Source organism: Pseudophryne corroboree, chromosome 3 (assembly GCF_028390025.1).
Source record: "Pseudophryne corroboree isolate aPseCor3 chromosome 3, aPseCor3.hap2, whole genome shotgun sequence".
Classification (NCBI taxonomy): domain Eukaryota; kingdom Metazoa; phylum Chordata; class Amphibia; order Anura; family Myobatrachidae; genus Pseudophryne; species Pseudophryne corroboree.
In genome coordinates this window covers 231297323-231319526 of record NC_086446.1, presented here as the reverse complement: position 1 = coordinate 231319526, position 22204 = coordinate 231297323, and the positions used below count along the sequence as shown (strand labels likewise).

At 42.4% G+C, this 22204-nt stretch overlaps 1 protein-coding gene and 1 long non-coding RNA gene across 2 annotated transcripts in view; one reads left to right on the top strand and one right to left on the bottom strand.

Annotated features, from left to right (window-relative positions):
• Positions 1-11859, top strand: part of LOC135055170 (uncharacterized) — an 83177-nt gene extending 71318 nt beyond the window's left edge. Inside the window, exon 3 of the long non-coding RNA XR_010243664.1 lies at positions 9409-11859. This is a non-coding gene — a long non-coding RNA (uncharacterized LOC135055170). The remainder of the gene's footprint in view (positions 1-9408) is intronic.
• The window catches only part of KCNB1 (potassium voltage-gated channel subfamily B member 1), a 135861-nt gene extending 114298 nt beyond the window's left edge, over positions 1-21563 (bottom strand). Inside the window, exons 1-2 of the mRNA XM_063958887.1 lie at positions 21322-21563; positions 16400-17128 (exon numbers count right to left, since the gene is read on the bottom strand). Coding sequence (XP_063814957.1) covers positions 16400-16966 — 567 coding nt within the window. The 5' untranslated portion in view covers positions 16967-17128; positions 21322-21563. The remainder of the gene's footprint in view (positions 1-16399; positions 17129-21321) is intronic.
• Between the last annotated feature and the right edge of the window lie 641 nt (positions 21564-22204).

Sequence of the window (22204 nt, the reverse complement as noted above, 5' to 3'; positions counted from 1 at the left end):
ATGCTGGGTGTTATGCTCGTTGCCAGAGGTTTCATGCGCTGGGTATCAAGCTCGTTGCCAGGGGGTAATGCTTGATGCCAGGGGTTTCATGCACTGGGTGTCATGCTTGTTGCTAGGGAGTAATGCCTGTTGCCAGGAATTTCATGAGCTGGGTGTCATGCGTGTTTCCAGGGGGTAATGCTCACTGCCAAGGGGTTTTCATGCTCGATGGCTGGGTGGCATGGTGCCACGGCCAGCGCTATGTGCTCCCGCGGGTCCCGGCACTTCCTAGACGCTAGCGGTCAAGTATGACCTCTATCATGTCTCCTCCATGGCCGCGGCCATTTTGGGAGGGACATTTAGCAGACTGACATGTCAATCTGTTCTGAATCAGTGGCGGCGCCCCTGCAGCCCTGCTCCTCCAAGCCTCCACAGTGGCTGTGGGGGTGATAGTTACTCCATTTCATTTCACTGATTAATACCATCCATCTATTAGGACCCATAGATTGTGTCTGAGAATACTAAATTGTTTCTGAATTGTAGTCTGTATGTACGTCAGCACCCAGCAAGTCTAGCCCAGTGTATTGTTATTTACCACTGAATTTTCCAAGGCTGACTGGCCATACACAAGAGTATAGTTTACGCACAGATTGATGGGAGATCCATGTGCCAGGAACACTCGCTTGGGCACTATAAACCGCACAATCCACTCATTTGTCTTTTCCAGTAAAATGAAGACAGATGACTGAACTGATAGCAGCGGTTGGATGAGTGAGGTGTGAATAGGCTTCAGTCAGCGGACCAGCCACAATGCCAGCTGTGCGTCTGTCAGACACAAGGTGTTACATTTCTCCGGCCAGATTCAATGTCCCTGGCAGTCTTGTGGCCTTCATGAGTCTATAGCTCGTCTTTCACTTGCATTGTCTGCTATTGTCTGATGGTTTAAATTACCAGCATAAAGTTACCTTAGCTGTGTAAAGGTGTAAGGGGAACGGATCAGTCATGGCAATAGGTTGCAAATAATATTCACTTCAGAAGGTTTCCAAGTTAACCCATTTCTACCTGTAGGTGATGTTAGGTATATGGGAAATCATTAGAACCACAAGCTCTAATGGGACAGGGATTGATATGAATGACAAATATTATCTGTACAGTGCTGCATAAATTGGTGGTTCTACATAATAATAATAATAATAATAATAATAATAATAATAATAATAATTGCACACTGATGATGACTTGCAGCAAGCCAAGTGCAGGCCCATTGCAACTTTGCATGTGTGTGAATATAGGGGGTAATTCCAAGTTGATCGCAGCAGGATTTTTGTTAGCAATTTGGCAAAACCATGTGCACTGCAGGGGAGGCAGATATAACATGTGCAGAGAGAGTTAGATTTGGGTGGGGTGTGTTCAATCTGCAATCTAATTTGCAGTGTAAAAATAAAGCAGCCAGTATTTACCCTGCACAGAAATAAAATAACCCACCCAAATCTAACTCTCTCTGCAAATGTTATATCTGCCTCCCCTGCAGCGCACATGGTTTTGGCCAATTGCTATCAAAAATCCTGCTGCGATCAACTTGGAATTACCCCCATAGTGCATGGAGTTCAGGAACAACACATAATTGCCAACAGCAGGGATTGTGGCATAAGTGGGTAGTGTGGTGGTGCTATCAAGTTATCATGGTAATAAGGCAGCGGCAGAGGGGAAGTGCAGTCGAGATCATAAGGCCGGTTCTGAACAGACCTTGCGCAGCTGCAGATTCCCGATAATCAGGAATCCGCATGCTGACACAGACCTGAGGTCAGGTTTGAATCAGGCCTTAATTCAGTAATAGTGTACTAAGCACTTGGGATATGTATTTTTTTGTCGCGAAGGACTATAAAGTACAGTAGCACATTAAGCCGCATTTATTAAGAAAAAGTAGCATGACACGGCTAAGTCGCAAAGTCCATGGTGCGCTAAATGGGGTTATTTGGCGCCATCTGAGGATAGGTGTATGTGGACACATCTATATGTCTTACACTTTTGTATGTGGAGTCTTTTGATGCATTATGGAGATAGTTGCAAAAAATGCACAAAGTGCACTTTGGAGGCACAAACTGGATCCCATTAAAAGTACAGTAACTTATCAAAATACCAACTTGCAAAGCCATACGTGTTTCAGGCTCTTTATGGGGGTAATTCCAAGTTGATCGCAGCAGGATTTTTGTTAGCAATTGGGCAAAACCATGTGCACTGCAGGGGAGGCAGATATAACATGTGCAGAGAGAGTTAGATTTGGGTGGGGTGTGTTCAATCTGCAATCTAATTTGCAGTGTAAAAATAAAGCAGCCAGTATTTACCCTGCACAGAAATAAAATAACCCACCCAAATCTAACTCTTTCTGCACATGTTATATCTGCCTCCCCTGCAGTGCACATGGTTTTGACCAATTGCTATCAAAAATCCTGCTGCGATCAACTTGGAATTACCCCCTATGTGCGGTTTAGAAATTGTGAGCTCTACAAAAGGCAAAACCTGCAATCAAATTTTTTTTTAAATGTCAGGTGTACAAACCGTGGGTGAAACTGCACAAAGAAGGCAATTTTTTTAAACTGCTCCTGATCACCAACATAACTCATACTGCAGCTTTAGGTATCATAATATAAAGAAAGTTAGTAAAATATTTAAGTAAAGAAAAAAACCCTTTCCATTATCTAAAAGTAAAGTGCCAGGCACTGGGACAGTGTCAGACTGGGGCATAGAGGGCCCACCGGGGAATGCAGTGGTAGAGGCCCACGCTTAGGGTTATTTATCTGGGCCCCATAATCGATATATATAGTAAATACTGTTAGTGCATGCATGATAATGTACCAGATTAATAACAGCTATGCACTGTAGATAATATGTATAATGTACAATTCAAGTGCACACTCTGGAACCAGATTCCTAGAGCAGGAGGTGGGCCCCCAGGCAGTAGGGCCCACCGGTGGTTTCCCCTGTTCCCCTGTGGGCCAGTCCAACCCTGCACTGAGATGCACTGGGGGTGGTGGCGCAGGCCTGGAAGAATAGTGAATAGCATAGTGCCCCTCATTGTGCCCGGGATCCGGTCTTTAGGTCGATAAGACCATTGGTCGACAGTAAGTAGGTTGATATGGTTTCTAGGTCGACATGTACAAAAGGTCAACATGATTTTTCATTTCTTGAACTTTTTCATACTTTCCGACCCACGGGGACTACGATTGGGAACAGTAACCTGTGCCGGGCGCAGCGGTAGCGGAGCGAGCAAAGCGAGCCATGCAAGGGGACACGGTGCACTAATTGAGGTTCCCCATCATTGGGCCTAATTCAGACCTAATCAGTCACACTGACATGTGGGGGGATGCCCCACATGTCCGCCCCACATGTCAGGCCCAATTCCCCCCCCCCCCCCCCGCAGAAGTTCAAAAGCGTAGCTCTCTGTCAGCGCAGCTCCAGCGTGCTGGCCGGGCGCTACTTGTTGCTGCCAGGGTCGCAGCGGCTGCATGTGACGTCATGCAGTTGCTGCGGCACGCCCCCCCCAGGTCCGGCCACACCTGCGATGGCCGGTCCGAACCCACAAAACGGCAGCCAAACACCACCGTGCCACCCCCACCCGCCCAGCGAACGCCTCTGCCTGTCAATCAGGCAGAGGCGATCGCTAGAGAAAGACAGCCGTCGGCTGTCAGCCATGCGCCGGCGCATGCACACTTCTGAACTGATCGCTGCTCTGCGATGAACGGCAGCATGCGATCAGGTCAGAATGACCCCCTCTGTATGGAGAAAAGGACATTAAAAAAAGGTGACAAAACTCAGGTCGACCTTTTGTCATGTCGACCTAATACATGTCGACCTAGAGTCCCTGTCGACCTAGAAACCATGTCGACCTACTTACTGTCGACCAATAGTGGTCGACCTAAGTCTATTCTATCTAACATACCACACCCAGGTGCCCTTGTTTGATAGAAACCACAGCATTAATGTTAAAATACAGTTTGTACTGTGATTGCAGCTGCATACTGACAATTGTAGTGCAAGCATAGCATACACAAGTGTGCCTCCCCCTACCCCATTAATGTATTAGTAAGTACTGTACGAGCCTCTCTTAAATGTGAAAAGAACTGTACTCACACTATTAAATCTTAAAAGTGCCACTTCCAGTTTCATACTTATATTATTCATTTACGTGTCCCCATCATATTTAATTATTTTTATAGTTCCTAATATTTTACTAGTTAAATCAATTATCTCTAATGTTATTATACTCATCCAGAGGGAATAAAACAAAACCCAATACAGACAAAGATGACTGCTAGTGGAGCACCAGCAGAAAATTATTTAATTACGGTATGTTTTCCTACTTAATAGATGAGAACCAATCAAATGCAGTCTTTCACCTGTCACACTGCAGTACACTACAACGCCTTCAATCCACCCAACACCTCCTCTTTGCTGATGCAAAATGCATCTCATCCATCAGGGGCATCACTTGCCTTGGTGACACCCAGTACGGTCTAAAGACTTCATGCGCGCACCACTAAAAAAGAGGGCTTGTATTCACGGGAAGGGACGTGTCCTCACGGCCCAACCCCTGTTTTTGTCCATTTGGGGGTCCCCGGTGATGCTGGACTGGCCCCGGACATGGCCTCGCCCGCAGTGCCGGCTCCTACACTGTGACAGGAGCCGAGTGCTGCATGTAATCAGTGCAGCACCCGGCTACTGTCAGTGAGGAGGAGCCAGTATTTTGGTGTCACCCCTCAGCAGATGACACCCGAGAGCGGCCTGCACCCCCCGTAGTGATGCCAGTGTCATCTATTGCAGCTACAGTATCTTGCTTTACAAAGCTTCAGTATGCACTCTAGTGTAAATGAAGGAGAATCTGTGCAACTTGTCGTGCAAAGTAGATCAAAATGTAATTTTGCTGCATAAATTACCTTTAACGTTTTTTACAATACAACTACAACACCCACCATTCCTCTATGAAATGGATGGAACAGCTGTAGTCTTTATAAAAGCTAACTCACTGCAGGCACAGCTAGCAGACAACCTCAGACTCAGGTCCAATGATTCCCACCAGACAATGGGCATGAGTGAAACGCACGCAAACTGCATGCACTGCTGATGTTTACGTAGTTGATCATTTATTTGCTACTGTGTATGCACGAATAATCCTGAATACCCTGATGGTGCATGCATTACCCTGAGTGTACGTACAAAGGTTCTGGTGTGATCAATTCACAGAGTATCAGTATTCCTAGGTGATGACTAGGGGATGGCCTAAAGTGAACTGAAAAGGTTTTATCTTGTGTGCTCATTATGCAAGTTTCAGGGTGCAAGCAGGCTGCATTCTCAGACGCATAGTTGCTACCACAGAGTCCACGTTCAGACAGAGACACTGCACTTGCCATAGGGAAGGTGCAATTGCCGATAGTAGAGTGTCTAGAACAGTGTTTTTCAACCACTGTGTCGTGGCACACTAGTGTGCCCTGAGCAGTCTCCAGGTGTGCCGCCATAGAAGCACAGCCAAGCCCGTCAGTGTTTTGCCGCTACTGAGGCCCTGGAACGATCAATACTGGTGGGCTTAGTGGTTGCAGAGCCAGTTCTAATTTTGGGCCCAGGCAGTGTTGGGCTCTTCTGGCTTTCTCAGATGTGGCTAAGGCGTTACCTATGGAGAAGCTGCGACATGACATCCTAGGACACGCAACAGCACCATGCATCACCATTATATTTCAGTTTGCTTTAGCAATATTTAAATCTTGTTCAGTGTGCTGCAAGTTATAAAAGGTTGAAAATCTCTAGTCTAGAACCAACAGTGGTGTTACTGCGTGCAGAGGCACAGAAAGTGGGTGTCTCAGTGCTTGCACATCCAGACACAGGCATCTACGCGATGGAACATATGCATATTATTGTTCTCGCGTCTCCACTGATAAATGCATATGCGGACGCAGCAGCATCCCCATCTGAATCAGGCCCAATGTCTCAGAATCCAGGCAATGTCCTAATCTCCCACCTCAAAAACACAAAACAGAAATCAAGTGGTAACAGTTCCCCAGCACGAAAATGTATGTATAATACTATTTATTAATTACCTGAGTTGAAAAAACTGAAAGTACTACGTGCTTCAATAGCTCAATACCTGCTGAGCTCAATCAGACTTTTATTACATGCGGAAAGATTACAGGTTAATAATAGCCGGGAATAGTACACAGAGCAGAATGAGCCCACATTCATTTGCATGTAATTATTTCTTGGGAAATAACATTAGACCCACCTCTGGACATGTTTAACTCTGAGCACTTGATACAAAGAAGGAACAACTCTCTGAGATAAAGGGGGTAATTCCAAGTTGATCGCAGCAGGATTTTTGGGGGTAATTCCAAGTTGATCGCAGCAGGATTTTTTTTAGCAATTGGGCAAAACCATGTGCACTGCAGGGGAGGCAGATGTAACATTTGCAGAGAGAGTTAGATTTGGGTGGGTTATTTTGTTTCTATGCAGGTTAAATACTGGCTGCTTTATTTTTACACTGCAAATTAGATTGCAGATTGAACACACCCCACCCAAATCTAACTCTCTCTGCACATGTTATATCTGCCTCCCCTGCAGTGCACATGGTTTTTCCCAATTGCTATAAAAAATCCTGCTGCGATCAGCTTGGAATTACCCCCATTGTTAGCAATTGGGCAAAACCATGTGCACTGCAGGGTGGGGGGGGGGGGCAGATATAACATGTGCAGAGAGAGTTAGATTTGGGTGGGGTGTGTTCAATCTGCAATCTAATTTGCAGTGTAAAAATAAAGCAGCCAGTATTTACCCTGCACAGAAATAAAATAACCCACCCAAATCTAACTCTTTCTGCACATGTTATATCTGCCTCCCCTGCAGTGCACATGGTTTTGCCCAATTGCTAACAAAAATCCTGCTGCGATCAACTTGGAATTACCCCCAAAGTGCAACTAAAGTTTCACTGTAACCTCCAGTGACCCTCTCCCATACTCTTATACTAGGAACCTCAGTGGAAAGATATAACACACAGTTAGGGAACATGTACAGTATGAACTGATTAAAAATGTTTCCTAATGATGCACAGCATTTGGTGATTGTCTTGGCATATGGAAAGTTTAGTTAGAGTTTATGATATAGGAGTGTGATTCAATTGTTTTCCCTCGCGGCTGCCACTACTGGGCGCCCGACGGAGCACTTCAATTGTTGCATTCCATGCACTTTTAGAGTATGTACTAAAATTCTGAATAGCATTTACCATGCCTTTTTTGTTAACCTTTAAAATCTGGGCGATTTTTTTTCCTGCCTCACCCTGTATTTATGAGAACTTGTATAACTGACAAAATGTTGACACCTCAGTCTTTCCCTAACATTAACCTGTAGCTCTATCCCCTTAACCGAAATCTAACCGCAATGTAGACATTTTATCTGTACCTGCAAGTTTCAATGGTGACATGTGTAGACACACTAGGACTTAGGTGGTATTACAGCATCTACAGACACTGACAGTGGGCATCTCAGTCCTTGCAGATTCATACACACAGATAAACACCAGGGAAGGACTGTGTAGCGGAATTTGCATAAAGCCGCAGACAGGCGACCACCACAAGACGCAGTAGCACCCGCATCTATGTCCACCTGTGTATCAGGCCCCAATCTCACTCATATTTAGAAGTCCCAACTCTGCCTGCTCTATTTCCTTATGTTTAGAGACCTCTTAGACCTCCTGAATGCCAATAAAACAAGAACAACATGGAAAGCGTTGCGTCTACCATGCAGAAAGTAAAGCTGTGTACACACGGCGCGATGCGCCGCAAAGCCCGACATTGACTATTTGACGGGGCCAGGCTCCGATATAGTCAATGTTGGGCTGCCTGCACAGTCTATTTTTCCTTCCGATGCTGATCCTGCGGGAACGCGCATCGACATCGCAAGCTGGGTACACATGGTATGATATGCACTAACTTTCCTTGTGATTTTGACTATATAGTCAAAATTGTAAGGAAAGTTAAGTGCATATTGCACGGTGTGTATGCACCTATAAGAATTTCACTGTGTAACGAATAATGAAAATTAAGCTCATTTCCAGTAACACAAAACTTTTAAACCCTAGGACTGGAAATAAGGTTGTTATACAATCCGTTCTCTGCTCCTTCCAGACACTGTTGCAATCAGACATAATAAAAAAGATCTAAACACTACATGAGTATAAACTGAGCTCTAAGTTCCATTAAAGTTGGAAACTTGGCTTGATTTATTTACTAAAGCATAACAATGTTTATCACTTCCAGCAAAAAGATTAAACAAACACTAAACTAATTCAACACCTGCTGGGTATCGCAGCGTAAAGAAGTAGTCATATAATGATACATTGTGTAATATATGCGTGTAACTGGCATACTGTGCTTCTCTAACATTATGCCAACCACATGCTTAATGCAGCTTGTCAAAACTACAGTACTTACATGGCCATAATCCATTCTCTCTCTTATCTGTCTATCTATCTATCTATCTATCTATCTATCTATCTATCTATCTATCTATCTATGCAATATGCTTGAATCTGACACTTGGCACTTTGCTGTGACTGCAGGGAAGTGACAGGAGAGGGAATGGGTGGTCCAGCACACGCGTAGTAAGGGAATGTGTGTGTAACTGCAAACAGATTCTGACTGCTCCAGGGGAGGTTTAAGTGAGAGAAAGGGGCCCAATGTACAGGGTCCGTGCGGACCCTTTTCTCTCTTTGGCACAGTAGACACTGGCACTGTGCCAGCGTCTACTGCACATGCACTGGTCTGGTCTCATGGCATAAGCGCAATGTATCTGGTGACTTCTCTATGCAAATGTCTGAGAAAAGTGTCACCGAGCAATTTTTCCAGAGAGGTTAAGTATGAAACATGGGTACAGGGTGTGCAGTGTGGGCCCCATGTGCACCGACACCCTGCACCCATTACTGATGCGCCAATGAATTACACAGGAAATGTATATATGCCTGTCAATTGTGGGTGCCTGAGGGTAGGTGTAAATGCACACCAATGATAACAGTCTCCAGTACTGGCTAGTTGCTTCCGACTGACCAACGGTGTCACTGCTTAACCTAATAGTTTGTATGCTCTTGTTTTTTTTTTTTTTTTTTTGGGGGGGGGGGGGGGGGGAATAGGGGTCTTACATGGAAGGGAGAATTATACCTGCTGTGTTTTAATTCAAACCTAGTGAATAGCGCATGATTCTTTTGCAAACATGAAGGTTTAATAATTGGGTAGAAGTGTATCTAATGAATGTGAGTTAAATATATTGGCTATTGGGGCAGACATGCATCTTGTGATCTGAGCAATTGCATTTGCCTGCAATTTGCTTTCTTTCCATAGTGAACATAATATATAGGTCTGTTTATTTGGATAAAAATGTGATCAAAGTTTTCATCAGCCCCACAGGTCTTAAGGACTGGGAATAGAAGAGTCACCATTAATTTAAAGATGTGACTTGTGCTCCATCATAGCATTAATTCCTAGACTGCCATGAATCATACTGGTGAGTGATGAGCGGCTTTCATTTTCTTGTACATCAGCAGATAACTGGAGAGAAAAGGAGTTTTTCCAGAGGCTGCATTTATCAGCTCATGATCATTGGTGTTTATTTGAGCTACTCAAAAAATCAAATGAATGAAGATTTAACCTTTTGGATCCTCTCCTCTATAAAATATATGACAGATGTTTTTTCCACAGCATATGAATAAATATATGTGTATTGTACATAATGTTGCCCTATGAAATATGGGGATATTAGATGACACGGAGGCATTATGTATGTTGAGGGCTGTGTACAGGTGAACACCATGGGAGGAATCCAAATATCTTGGAGACTCCACCGCGTGCGATGTGGGCTGCACTCTAATCTGCAATTATGGTTGAGCCACGTTTGCTGGTTTTGGTAATCACACTGGAATAGCCCTGTTTTAGGCCGTTGTCATTGACTGACTGGGATAATTGAGTAGATTTCGAGCATTAACCCATGAAAGTACACAAGCTGTGATGTCTGGCAGAACCTAAAGTTTAACTGAATCCCACCAATGTGTATTGAGTTAACAAATATTACTACTCTCGAAACATGAGGATTTAACTTGTATCATACAGGTTGAGTCTCCCTTATCCAAAATGCTTGGGACCAGAGGTATTTTGGATATCGGATTTTTCCGTATTTTGGAATAATTGCATACCATAATGAGATATCATGGTGATGGGACCTAAAGCTAAGCACAGAATGCATTTATGTTTCATATACACATTATACAAACTGTCTGAAGGTAATTTTAGCCAATATTTTTTATAACTTTGTGCATTAAACAAAGTGTGTGTACATTCACACAATTCATTAATGTTTCATATACACCTTATACACACAGCCTGAAGGTCATTTAATACAATATTTTTAATAACTTTGTCTATTAAACAAACTTTGTGTACATTAAGCCATCAAAAAACAAAGGTTTCACTATCTCAGTCTCACTCAAAAAAGTCTGTATTTCGGAATAGTCCGTATTTCGGAATATTTGGATATGGGATACTCAACCTGTATAAACATATACAAGATAAGTTTTATTTTATAGAAAATAAATTCTCAGGACGTGATCTCAAGGTGTGTATTTCTGTAGTGTAATAATTCAGATTGTGTTTCACGGGTTACCACTGTATGTGCAAGGTCTGTGTTTCATGGCATGGTCTGTGCAAGCCTGGTCTTGGCATGGTCTACGAGTGCTCTGTCATGTTTTCATTGGGATGGTCTCTGTCAGTAATCTTGTTTTACATGGGTTTGTCTGTGAAAGCCCTGTAATCTTTTCTTAGGGTGGTCTTCACGAAATGTCATTTTTTCATGGGTTTTGTTCTGTGACAGCTCGGTCATGTCTTCATAGTCTGTGAGATCTTTGTCGTTATTTCATATGGTGGTCTGTGAGAAGTTTGTCATGCTTTTATGTGGAGGTCTGCGAAGGCCTTGCTATGTTTGCATGGGATATGGTCTAGGAAGACCCAATATTTCACGAATTGATCTGTTAATGCAAACACTATGAAGTCTTCATTGATCTGTGTCATTCCTGACACACACACACACACACACACACACACACACACACACACACACACACACACACACACACACACACACATATATAGTTCATGTGATGGCCTATGTGAGTCTTACACTTCCTGGGGTAGTCGGTAAGAGTCCTGTTATGTTTCCATATGATGGCATGTGAAAGAGATTCCTGTCATGTTTAGGGGTCTATTCATGAAGCAGTGAAAAGTTTGTAGAAGTGAGTCAGTGGAGAAGTTGCCTATGGCAACCATTCAGCTGCTCTGTATAATTTTATAGTATGCAAATTATAAATGTTACTTCAATGCTGAATGGTTGCCATGGGCAACTTCTCCACTGGCACACTTCTCCATACTTTTCACTGCTTCATGAATAGACCACTTAGTCTACAGATATTTCTCCAAACACTGTGGCTTCATTTGTGCTTAACAGCCCCTCTCTGCACGCCAGATGCCAGGGTTTTATGGGGTACCCAGGTCCTCTTCTGTATTTCCTGGGGTGGCTCAGGTGTGCCCTGGCATGTTTCATGGGGTGAACAGTATGAGTACTGTGGGTGTTATATTGTGCCTGTTAGATAATACTGTCAGTGAGAACCTCTGGATACGAAAAAGGGCACAGGAGCAATCATACACAATGGGAGCTAGAAGACAACTGGCTGTGGAGCAGCTAGTGATGATGTATAATGACATCCCATACAACAGTCTGTGTGGTGGCTGCAGAGGCCACTCTATTTACAGAACAAAGTTCACTGTATGGTATAAAATTGGTATTTGGTTAAAAAAAGATATTGTGTAACCTGCTAAAACATATTTATATTGACATTTGTTTTATGTATATATCACTCAAATAAATAATGAGTTTAAATTTCCTCTGTCTGCTGTTACTTGCTGATATTGCAGGCTACATTTTCAGCAGGGTATAGCACCATATTTACTTCATCGTAGTATCAAAAGCAATACCAATACTGCTGCACTTTACCCATGTGTATATATTGTATATTGCAGATACACAGTACCCAATAAGTGTATATATTGCATATACCCTACTACACGCATCATCCTATGTGTGTATATACTGTAAATCCTCTACTTCACCAATCATCCAACGTGTGTAAATACAGCATATAAACTACTTCACCAAACATCCAATGTTTCAACATGCAACATATGTAATACTCCACTCACCATCCAACATGTGTACAACATACTGCAGGAGAACAAATTCATTCACTATCCAATGGGTGTACTCACTGCAGATCCATCTATCTGATGAACTGTCCAACATGTGTAGATGCTATGTAGGCACTACTTTTCCTGTCATCTAGCATATGTACTGTACATACTGCATATACACTACTCATCCCCACCATGCAGATTGTGTGCATATACTGTAGCATATGTACTACTCATCCCACCATATGGCTTGTGTACATACAGCATATACACTTCTCTTCCACCATCCTACATGTGTACATACAGAGTGCAGTGCTCACTACTCATCCCACCATCCAATGGGTGTACATAAATCATAATCATTACTCACTCCACCATTCCATGTGTGTACAGTACATGCCCACCATACAATTTGTGAACAACCTGCACATGTGCTACTCCACTCACCATCCAATGTGTGTATATACTGCAGGCTTCCATTATCCAACATGCATACATAATTCAGATTCTGTACATCCAATGCATACTGTATATATTAATCTACCTAATGTACACACATTCTGCATATACATAACTCTACCTACCATCGTATGTGTTTACATAGCACACATACACATCTCCATCTATCATATGTGTACATGCTGCAGCCAATCTGTGTATATAGATAAACTACCGCACCTAGCATCTCATGTGTGCCCATATATACTACTATGCCCAGCATCCCAAGTGCGTACATAAACTATTACACTTATAATCTCATGTGTGCCCACAGATGTACTACTACACCCAGCAGCTCGTGTGTGTGTGTGTGTGTACACATATATATATATATATATACACACACACACATTATATATATATATATATATGTACAATAAAGGTGTATAATGAGCGCTTAAAACCTAAACCGTTTACAATAAATACATAAAAATTCGTGCATAACCATTCACGTTAATTCCAAACAGCACTCCCACGTGTAGGGGCTGCAGTATAGACTCTCTTATTGACTCGTATTTCGCTGAGTCACAATTACAAATGTTCAAATAGGAATAAAGTCTCTGCGCCTTCAGTGCTTGGGTATGGAAACTTCCATCTGTGTATAACCAAAATGATATTTATATGCGTACCGGAAGTATGATCAAATTGTGCCTGTAGTGGTATCTTTAATTGGTCATCTCCCCTTGTCTTCTTACTCCATGTGTAAACGCCCTCAGCGGGGTGTTGAACCACAATTTACATAGGCAGAGAGGGAAGATGTGTCAGCAAGAATGCTCTTACTGTTATAAAGTGACTCGTGCCATAATTGTGCCAAAAAAAATGTTTTTTATATATAAAGTGCTCTGTGCCTATAGTGTTTCTATAAACCACTATATTTCTTGTGATTTCTAATATAGATAATCAGAATCACACCCCAGTGGCTAAAAGAATAATAAAATAATAAAAGGAAGGTAATGACTCACTCCTTTTAAGAATGCTGCTCCTATGAGGCGATCATTGACCTAGTCTGGTACCTCTATAGAGAAAGTTTTTTTTTCAATGTATCTCTTTACCCATGACAAGTAGAAACACAAGTGTGAGGAACACAGCAGCAGGAAGTTGTCAGGTTCCGTCTGACTCATCTGATTATCTATATTAGAAATCACAAGAAATATAGTGGTTTATAGAAACACTATAGGCACAGAGCACTTTATATATAAAAAACATTTTTTTTGGCACAATTATGGCACGAGTCACTTTATAACAGTAAGAGCATTCTTGCTGACACATCTTCCCTCTCTGCCTATGTAAATTGTGGTTCAACACCCCGCTGAGGGCGTTTACACATGGAGTAAGAAGACAAGGGGAGATGACCAATTAAAGATACCACTACAGGCACAATTTGATCATACTTCCGGTACGCATATAAATATCATTTTGGTTATACACAGATGGAAGTTTCCATACCCAAGCACTGAAGGCGCAGAGACTTTATTCCTATTTGAATATATATATATATATATATATATATATACAGCTCCAAGAATGAACGGCACTGAAGACAAGTATATTGCACAGAAATTGTATTGAAGGCTACAGCTGTTTCAGGGCATCAGCCCTTTCCTCAGGCCAAATACAAATAAGGACTGTATTTGGCCTGAGGAAAGGGCTGATGCCTTGAAACAGCTGTAGCCTTCAATACAATTTCTGTGCAATATACTTGTCTTCAGTGCTGTTCATTCTTGGAGCTGTATGTATTTTTCTGATCTGGCATGGAGCACGCTGCTTCTAAGAGCCTGGGAGTGCCGACTGTTTTGCAAGGGTATATATATATATATATATATATATATAGGATTCAGTATGATTTACCGGCGGCCGCCAGTATGCCGACAGGGGGGCATGTGCAAAGAGTCCCCTTGCAGGCTACCCGCGCTCGCCACAGGATCTATTCCTGCTCTACACAGGATCTTTTCCCACTCTATGGGTGTCGTGGACAGCCAGGGGTGGGAATAGTCCTGTAGCACCGGTATTCTGGCTGGCGGCATTGCCGGCTGTCGGGATTCCGGCATTGGTATCCTAACCGCCGGGATCCCGACAGCCGGAAAATTAAACACTACTACAATATATACACTACTACACCCAGCAGCTCATGTGTACACATACTACATGTCAGTTGATTTATACTATTTTTATTAATATCACTACGTCAGTTAATTTCAGGTTACCAGTCTGTAAATGGACTCTGATTTTTTTTTTAGTTTACGTTTCCCCCTGTGCTGTACTGCAGTGATGTCTTTGTACAGGGTATATACAGTAGATGAGAGGTAGACTATCACATCACCAGGTGCAGATCGATGTCTACTGTTTACATTCAGTGGTGCAATGCTCTGAAACAGTGCAGAAAAGATTAATGACAAACAAATCACACAGCTGCTAAGGATATACTGTCAGTTCTGGATCCCCTCAATACCGGAATACTGAGCACCAGAGAAAGTAGCCATTTGTGTTATCCATGAGATGTTATTCAATAAACCTACATATAACTTGATCATTACTTGACTTGTGGCATAGCCTCCAATGTTACCAACATACATATGCTGTACTAATTTATCTACACATATTGTGGGTACATGCTTGAGGGCTTGAAAAGACACCTTGAAGACAATTAAAGCACATACTTTAGGTGAAGCATAGCCTGACTCTACTAATTGTAAAGTGCTGCAATTATACTGGAACTATATAAATAAGTATTATATAATTAAACATAGGAAGTGTTATGGTCAGTGGAGTGGAAATATGTGGAATCCTAGCCAGATGGATAAACATGTTAATAGTAAACCATTCATCTGTATCTAGACAAAGTCTGCACACAAACCATTCAGGTCATACTTAAATACTTTATTCTTTTCATCTACAACATTATAAACACCATTAACCAAGAGATTATACTGATGATTAGGGGGCAAATTTACTAAAGCTTCTAAAATAAAGAATTGGTGATGTTGCCCATAGCAACCAATCAAATGATGTCTATCATCTGATTGGTTGCTATGGGCAACATCACCAATTCTCTGTTTTAGAAGCTTTAGTAAATTGACTTCTTACTGTCTGTCATTGAGCTTGAGGACACCAAAAAACTCACACATAGCTAGATGGATGCTCTCAAATAATGAAGGAATGGAAAGTCAAAGAGGGGTTGGTACATGTATTATCTAGTACTTTGTGCATCATTATGCCAACAATTTGCCAGTAAGTACCCTGTATTGTAATTACTATGTATCTGTCATCAAAGGCTTAATAAGACCCAACTGTGGAGTCATCAAGAGAATAAAAAGTCATGTCATTTGTGTATTTCATCTCCTGGCCAGTTTAGGACATGTCTGTATTGGAAAAATAAAACGTTGACAACACTTTTTAAGTTGTCAGGAGGAAGACCACATTTCTTTGCATGCCAAACTGAATCCTTTAAAGTTTAATCTCACAATATAATGTACAATGCAGCAAAGACAGATGTAACTGTTACTTCACTGTGTTTTGTACAAAGCAAAAAGAAAGATTATTCCATTAGCAGATCGCAGAGGATCACTCTTTATATATTTACATCAGTAATCTCCAACCTAGGAAACCATGAAGATATGTTAAACAAACAACAAGCTCATGTTAATGACAATTAAAGGTACCTTGGCAGCTACAGAAGAGTTTGGTTTCTCCAACAGATCCCACAGTTTCTTCCGCTTGTCTGCGCAGCAAGTGTTGTCAAACTCATCGCCTTCTCGTTCCCTCAGAGTCTCCGCTTCTCGTTTTAGTTCTTCATTCATTTGTTCCTTTTTTTGATGGTATCTGGCCTGACAGCAAGACTCCAGGTAGATCTCATCAATTCCCCAGTAGTCCAGCTCTTGACTGAAGGACAAAGCACACATCTCCTCCATCATATGCAACTTTCCAGTGCGGTAAAAGTTCAAGATAGAGGTGAATGCCCCAGGGTGGCGATCAAAAAAGTATTCATTTTCCTCAAGGTTATAGTCATCACAAATTTCCATCAAGGACTCGTGCGTATTGCAGTCCCTTAGCTTCCCAAGCTTGGTACGTGGTAACCTATCTAGGGTCCTCCACAAAACCTCATGCGCTAACCCACCAACATTTAACTTCACCCTCCTTGAGCAAGCCTTGCTTCGTATAATCTCCATTGGATCAGGAGGCAGTGAGGTAGTGGAGCGGGATCCATGCTTGTTCATCCACCCGGGCATTTCTGTGGAATGAACAGGCTCTGGTGGCAATGTTGGAATAGCTGGGTCTATGTTGGTGAAAGCCACGTGTCACCTGTTCCTCTTCACCTCCATTCTGAGAGAAGCACCAGGAGAGGGGATCGGACAGACATTCTCCTCTGCTGTGTGCGGGATCCCTGTGACCTACAAAGTAAGCAAGAGCATCCTTCACACAGTGTCAGGTGCTTTATCCATTAATCAGACGAGCAAATAGCTTCTGTAATCTGCTCAAGCAGCAACAGTCCAGCCAGGCTTTACTTGTCACTGGCTGAGCTCGCTGCATGCAAAAGGCGCTGTCCACAAGTGTGTGGTGCTGAACTCTCCATCCACATTCTACTGCTGTAGTCCACACACACAAACACTCCAGTAGAGGTGAACTGTGATCACATTACTGTACACAGCAAACACAAAAAGAAAAACTGAGGGAGGAGACTGCTTTTGATGTTAAGACTATGTTACAGATGTACTCTTTGCAGGTCAAGAGCAGTTCTCTATCACAGTACTGTACAAAACTGAGGGAGGGTGCTGCACCTAACTGAGGGAAGGCAATGCTTTTGTTATTAATATTCTAGATTGCTGTACACTATACACACACACTTTGGGAGCAGTTCTCTTCTATCACACAACTGAAAGAGTGCTTGTATTAATACTATGTTACCGCTGTGCCCCCACTCTTGGGCAGGAGTACTGCTATCAGACTTCTGTACTGTACAGAGCGCACTTAGAGGAGAATGCTGTTGGTATTAATGGTATGTTACTGGCTGCTGTACTACATACATATATTCTGGGAGAGGATAACTGCTCTCAGAAGAGTGCTACCAGCATTAATACTGTGTTACGGTGATGCTCTGTGCACGCGCGCGCGCACACACACACACACACACACACACACACACACACACACACTCCATGAGCACTGTCTTGTATCATACTACTGTCCAGAACTAAGGGAGGAATTTGATGCTACTGTTAATATTATGTTATTGCTGTATACTATACACTTATTTCGGGTAGAGTTCAATTGCTTTTATATTACTAGAAAAACACACAACTGACAGAAAAGTGTGCTACTGGTATTACTATTCAGTTATTTCTGTATTCTACATACAGTTCTCCTCTATCACCATAATGTACAAAACACACAACTGAGGGAAAACTATTGGTAAGGAAATACTATGTTACTAGTACTACTGTACACTATACACAATCTCCTGGAAAGGAGAAATGCTGCCATACTATTGTTCAGTGCAAATCAGGGACAGTACTATTATTAGTATTAATACTATGTTACTGCTATATGCATACTATCAAGGAGCAGTTCTCTATCACAAAACTGAGTGACAAGAATGCTACTGTTAATAATACTGTTACTACTGTAAACTATACACATAAACCCAGAGAGGAAAATGGCTGTAACACTGATATACAAAGTACATATAACACAGGATGAGAGTACAATCTTATTAATACTGTACTCTGTACAAACACTCTGGGAGCAGTTATCCATAACATTACTGTACACAACAACAATTAAGGGAGAAGAGTGATGTGTTATTACTTTTCATTAAACATACACACACATTAGGAGAGAAGAACTACAGTACTATTACACTGCTGGAAATAGCATGTACAACCCTAGGAGAAGAGTATTACTGGTATTAATACTATGGGCCTGATTCAGAGGTGCATGCAGATACAGCATGGCTGCGATTTATCACGGATTCACAAGTACGAAACTAGGCGAAAGGCTTTTTAAGCATTCCCCTTGTGCACTAGTGTGCGACACACTTAGCAAACCCTGCAACAGCCACATTGCATATCTATGCGATGCTCAAGTGCTCTAGTAGATCCAATTTCTCCACCATTGACCCATCAATGGTTGCAACATCGACTACTCAAGCAGCCCCTGCCCTGTAACTTTCTTAAGATATGGCCACTGTGGCAGCGGTGCTGTATAAGAGATTGCAGCCACATGCTGAAACACTTCCATAACACGCACATGACGCCTCCTCTTTTTGAGAAGACTTTAGGCCAACTCCCAGTCCCCACCATGAACCGCCCATGAATCGCAGAAGCCATTACAAGTAATAGCGATGTTGCGTGAAAATGTATACACCATCGCACACCTTGGTTCGTGCATGCGCAGTAAGAGTTTCCTAGACTTATTGCACATACGCAGTAGAAAATAAGTGCTCAACTGCGCAAACATCAGTACAGCATCTACCTCTGAATCAGGCTCTGTCTTGGGATCAATTTTCATCTAGCATACCATGGTACACAGCACATTATTCAGAAAGGAGAGGGAAACGGGTATATATATTATTGCAGCACTCTATCTATACGCACTCTAGGAGCAGTTCCCTATCACAGAATTCAGGGAAGAGAGATCTAATGGTTACTGCTGCAAACTATGTAAACACTCCGGGAGAGGAGAACTGCTACCATACTATTTAACTACAGAGCATACATAACTCAGGGAGAAGCGTATTACAGTACACCAATATGCATATATACTTAGGGAGGAGGTATTGCTGTACATTACAAATTGAGAACAGGGAACAAAAAGTTCTGCTGGTGTTAATACTATTTTGCCTATGTAATGTAATCTGTACACACTTTCTGGCAGAGGAGAACTACTAGTGTTAATATTATGATACTGCTATATAGAGCAGACCTACCAGAAGAGGAAAACTGTTATGAAACACATGTATACTACACACGCACACTGGGGGTGAAAGTTACTGTACACATGAAAATATGCTGGGATTAATATAGAGGTGGATGCATTTTGAGCTCTGTACATATGAATAAAAATTCAGTAGCAAAAAGAATGTACCTAATGTGGAAGTTTTATTTCCGTATAAATTGTATTGGAATACAAATGCCACCATTTTTGTTTGCTGCTGTAAAAATCCAATGTGGACCTTCATTCCTGCATGATAAATAGGAAATGTGAATAGACAGCCATGACTTGATATCATTTAGCCGTGGCAATCATACATTAAGTACGATCAGCTGAAGGGGTTTACACACTAACAGTCAAACAGAAGTGGTTAGGAAGTGATATTGGTGTCATCATCATTATAACTACATATTGGTACACCAGGGCTATAGTACCCACAAAAAATGTGCCTTATAAGGAGGGTATTTGGACATGTGTCTACAAGAATAGTGTCTGTAGCTGCTATGTAGTATGACAACTCTTATGAGGGGAGAGTAGTGTCTCCGGTCACTCTTATGAGGGGAGAGTAGTGTCTCTGGCCACTCTTATGAGGGGAGAGTAGTGTCTCTGACTACTCTTATGAGGGGAGAGTAGTGTCTCCGGACACTCTTATGAGGGGAGAGTAGTGTCTCTGGCCACTCTTATGAGGGGAGAGTAGTGTCTCTGGCCACCCTTATGAGGGGAGAGTAGTGTCTCTGGCCACTCTTATGAGGGGAGAGTAGTGTCTCCGGCCACTCTTATGAGGGTAGAGTAGTGTCTATGGTGTTTATAGCAGTGGTTGGCAAACACAACCATAACAGTTTAGATTTTAAGGATAACCATGCTTGTGCACAGATGGTACAATCAAACTGACTGAGTTACTAATTAAGTCGCCTGTGCTTTTGGATAGCTTTTAAACCTGGGTGCTTTGAGGACCACGTTTGGGAATCACTGGCCTATGGCCTTCCTTGTGATGGTAGAGTAGTGCCCTTGCCCTATCCTGTGAGGGGAGGGATAGTGAACATGTTCTTTCCTATGAGGTAGCCTCAAGGCCTCATACCACGGTTACAAGTGTCCAGGGCACCAGTTCCTGCATGGTTTTTATGTCGTGCACTCTAAATATGGGTCCTGGTTTTGAGTGCCATAGATCTGGCCACCCAGTTGGGGTGAATCAGATGCATAACATAGTGGCTGATAAGGGTGCCTGTCTGCATGCTACACAGGAATCTACTAACCCAAATGCAGTCTGAGAATAAAACATAAACATCTGTATTCCTGTCACAGATATTTGAAAGAGCTGCAGAAAATGTGTAAGCGTTACTCACTACACACTGATACAATGTCTGCCAGTAATAGGAATACTACATATGTGTGTATACATACAATGATCCCTGTATTTAATCCCAGACATGGTGTACGGATGGAACAAGACACCCCTATACTGTATCAGATGTTCATCCATTGCTCATTTATGTCAAATAGTAAACAATCACAATGAAAAAATGCAGATGCAAACACTAGGCTCTAGTCTGTATCCAATCCACACGTGTATGCTGCCTGGGGTGCCCGGGTAATATACACACTGAGCTGTAAAGGTGCTGCAGAGACACATCTATATATACAGAACATACTGTACCTCATCCACTGGCTGCAGATGACAGGCAGAAGATCCTCCTCCCTATGCAGGAACAGACAGATCTCCTGAGCTGCTGCTAATCCCTGGATCCACTGCAAACAGCTAATTTAGGCCTCTCCCTGTTCTTGCATTTAACAGCTTTTAATGCTTTCTCCAGGTTCCTGATGGAAATCAACAAGTCTGGTGTGGAGCTCCAGCTCTTTCCTCTCTGCAATACAGCTCACACTTCTTCACAGAGGTAATTTCTTATTGTCATCTGAAAAGAGGAAGGGATTGCCCCCTACAGGCTTGTTAGAAAAGCACACATCTGCTTGACTCTTTCATGCCCGGAAGAAGCAAGGCTACTTTCATTCTTCCATAGCCAGCCCCTCTGTACTCATCACCATGCCAGATAATGTCATGTTTTCCCTTTCTCCCTGTACAGGAACATTAACCTAAATTCAGTGTCTCCTTATTGCTTGTCAATGTATAAAATCACTGTTTCCACACTATACCTGTTTATTGTCTAAGCTGCCAACAATAACTCCAGGCAGCCAAGGCCGTGGCTGCAATAAGAGCATTTGCCCTGACCCTTCAGCAGATATGGGGCATATTCATTATGAAACAAATGTGCAATAAGAATTTTTAGTTTTCAGTTCTCATTGTATTCGTTCACAATTTTTTCAGAATTCATCATTGCACCATTATAAAATAATGTCTTCCAAAACACAGGTCTTTTTCCAAAGACAGTTTTCGGAAAAGTGATACTCTGGCTGGCTGGCTGCAGCTCCATTACCTGCCTGCTGTCCCCCTCCCTGTAGTGTCTGCCCAGTGATCACTCCCCTCCTCTCCCGCAGCCTATTGTCAGTGTCCCCGCAAGCTTCCCCAACTGTCCAGCGCTCCC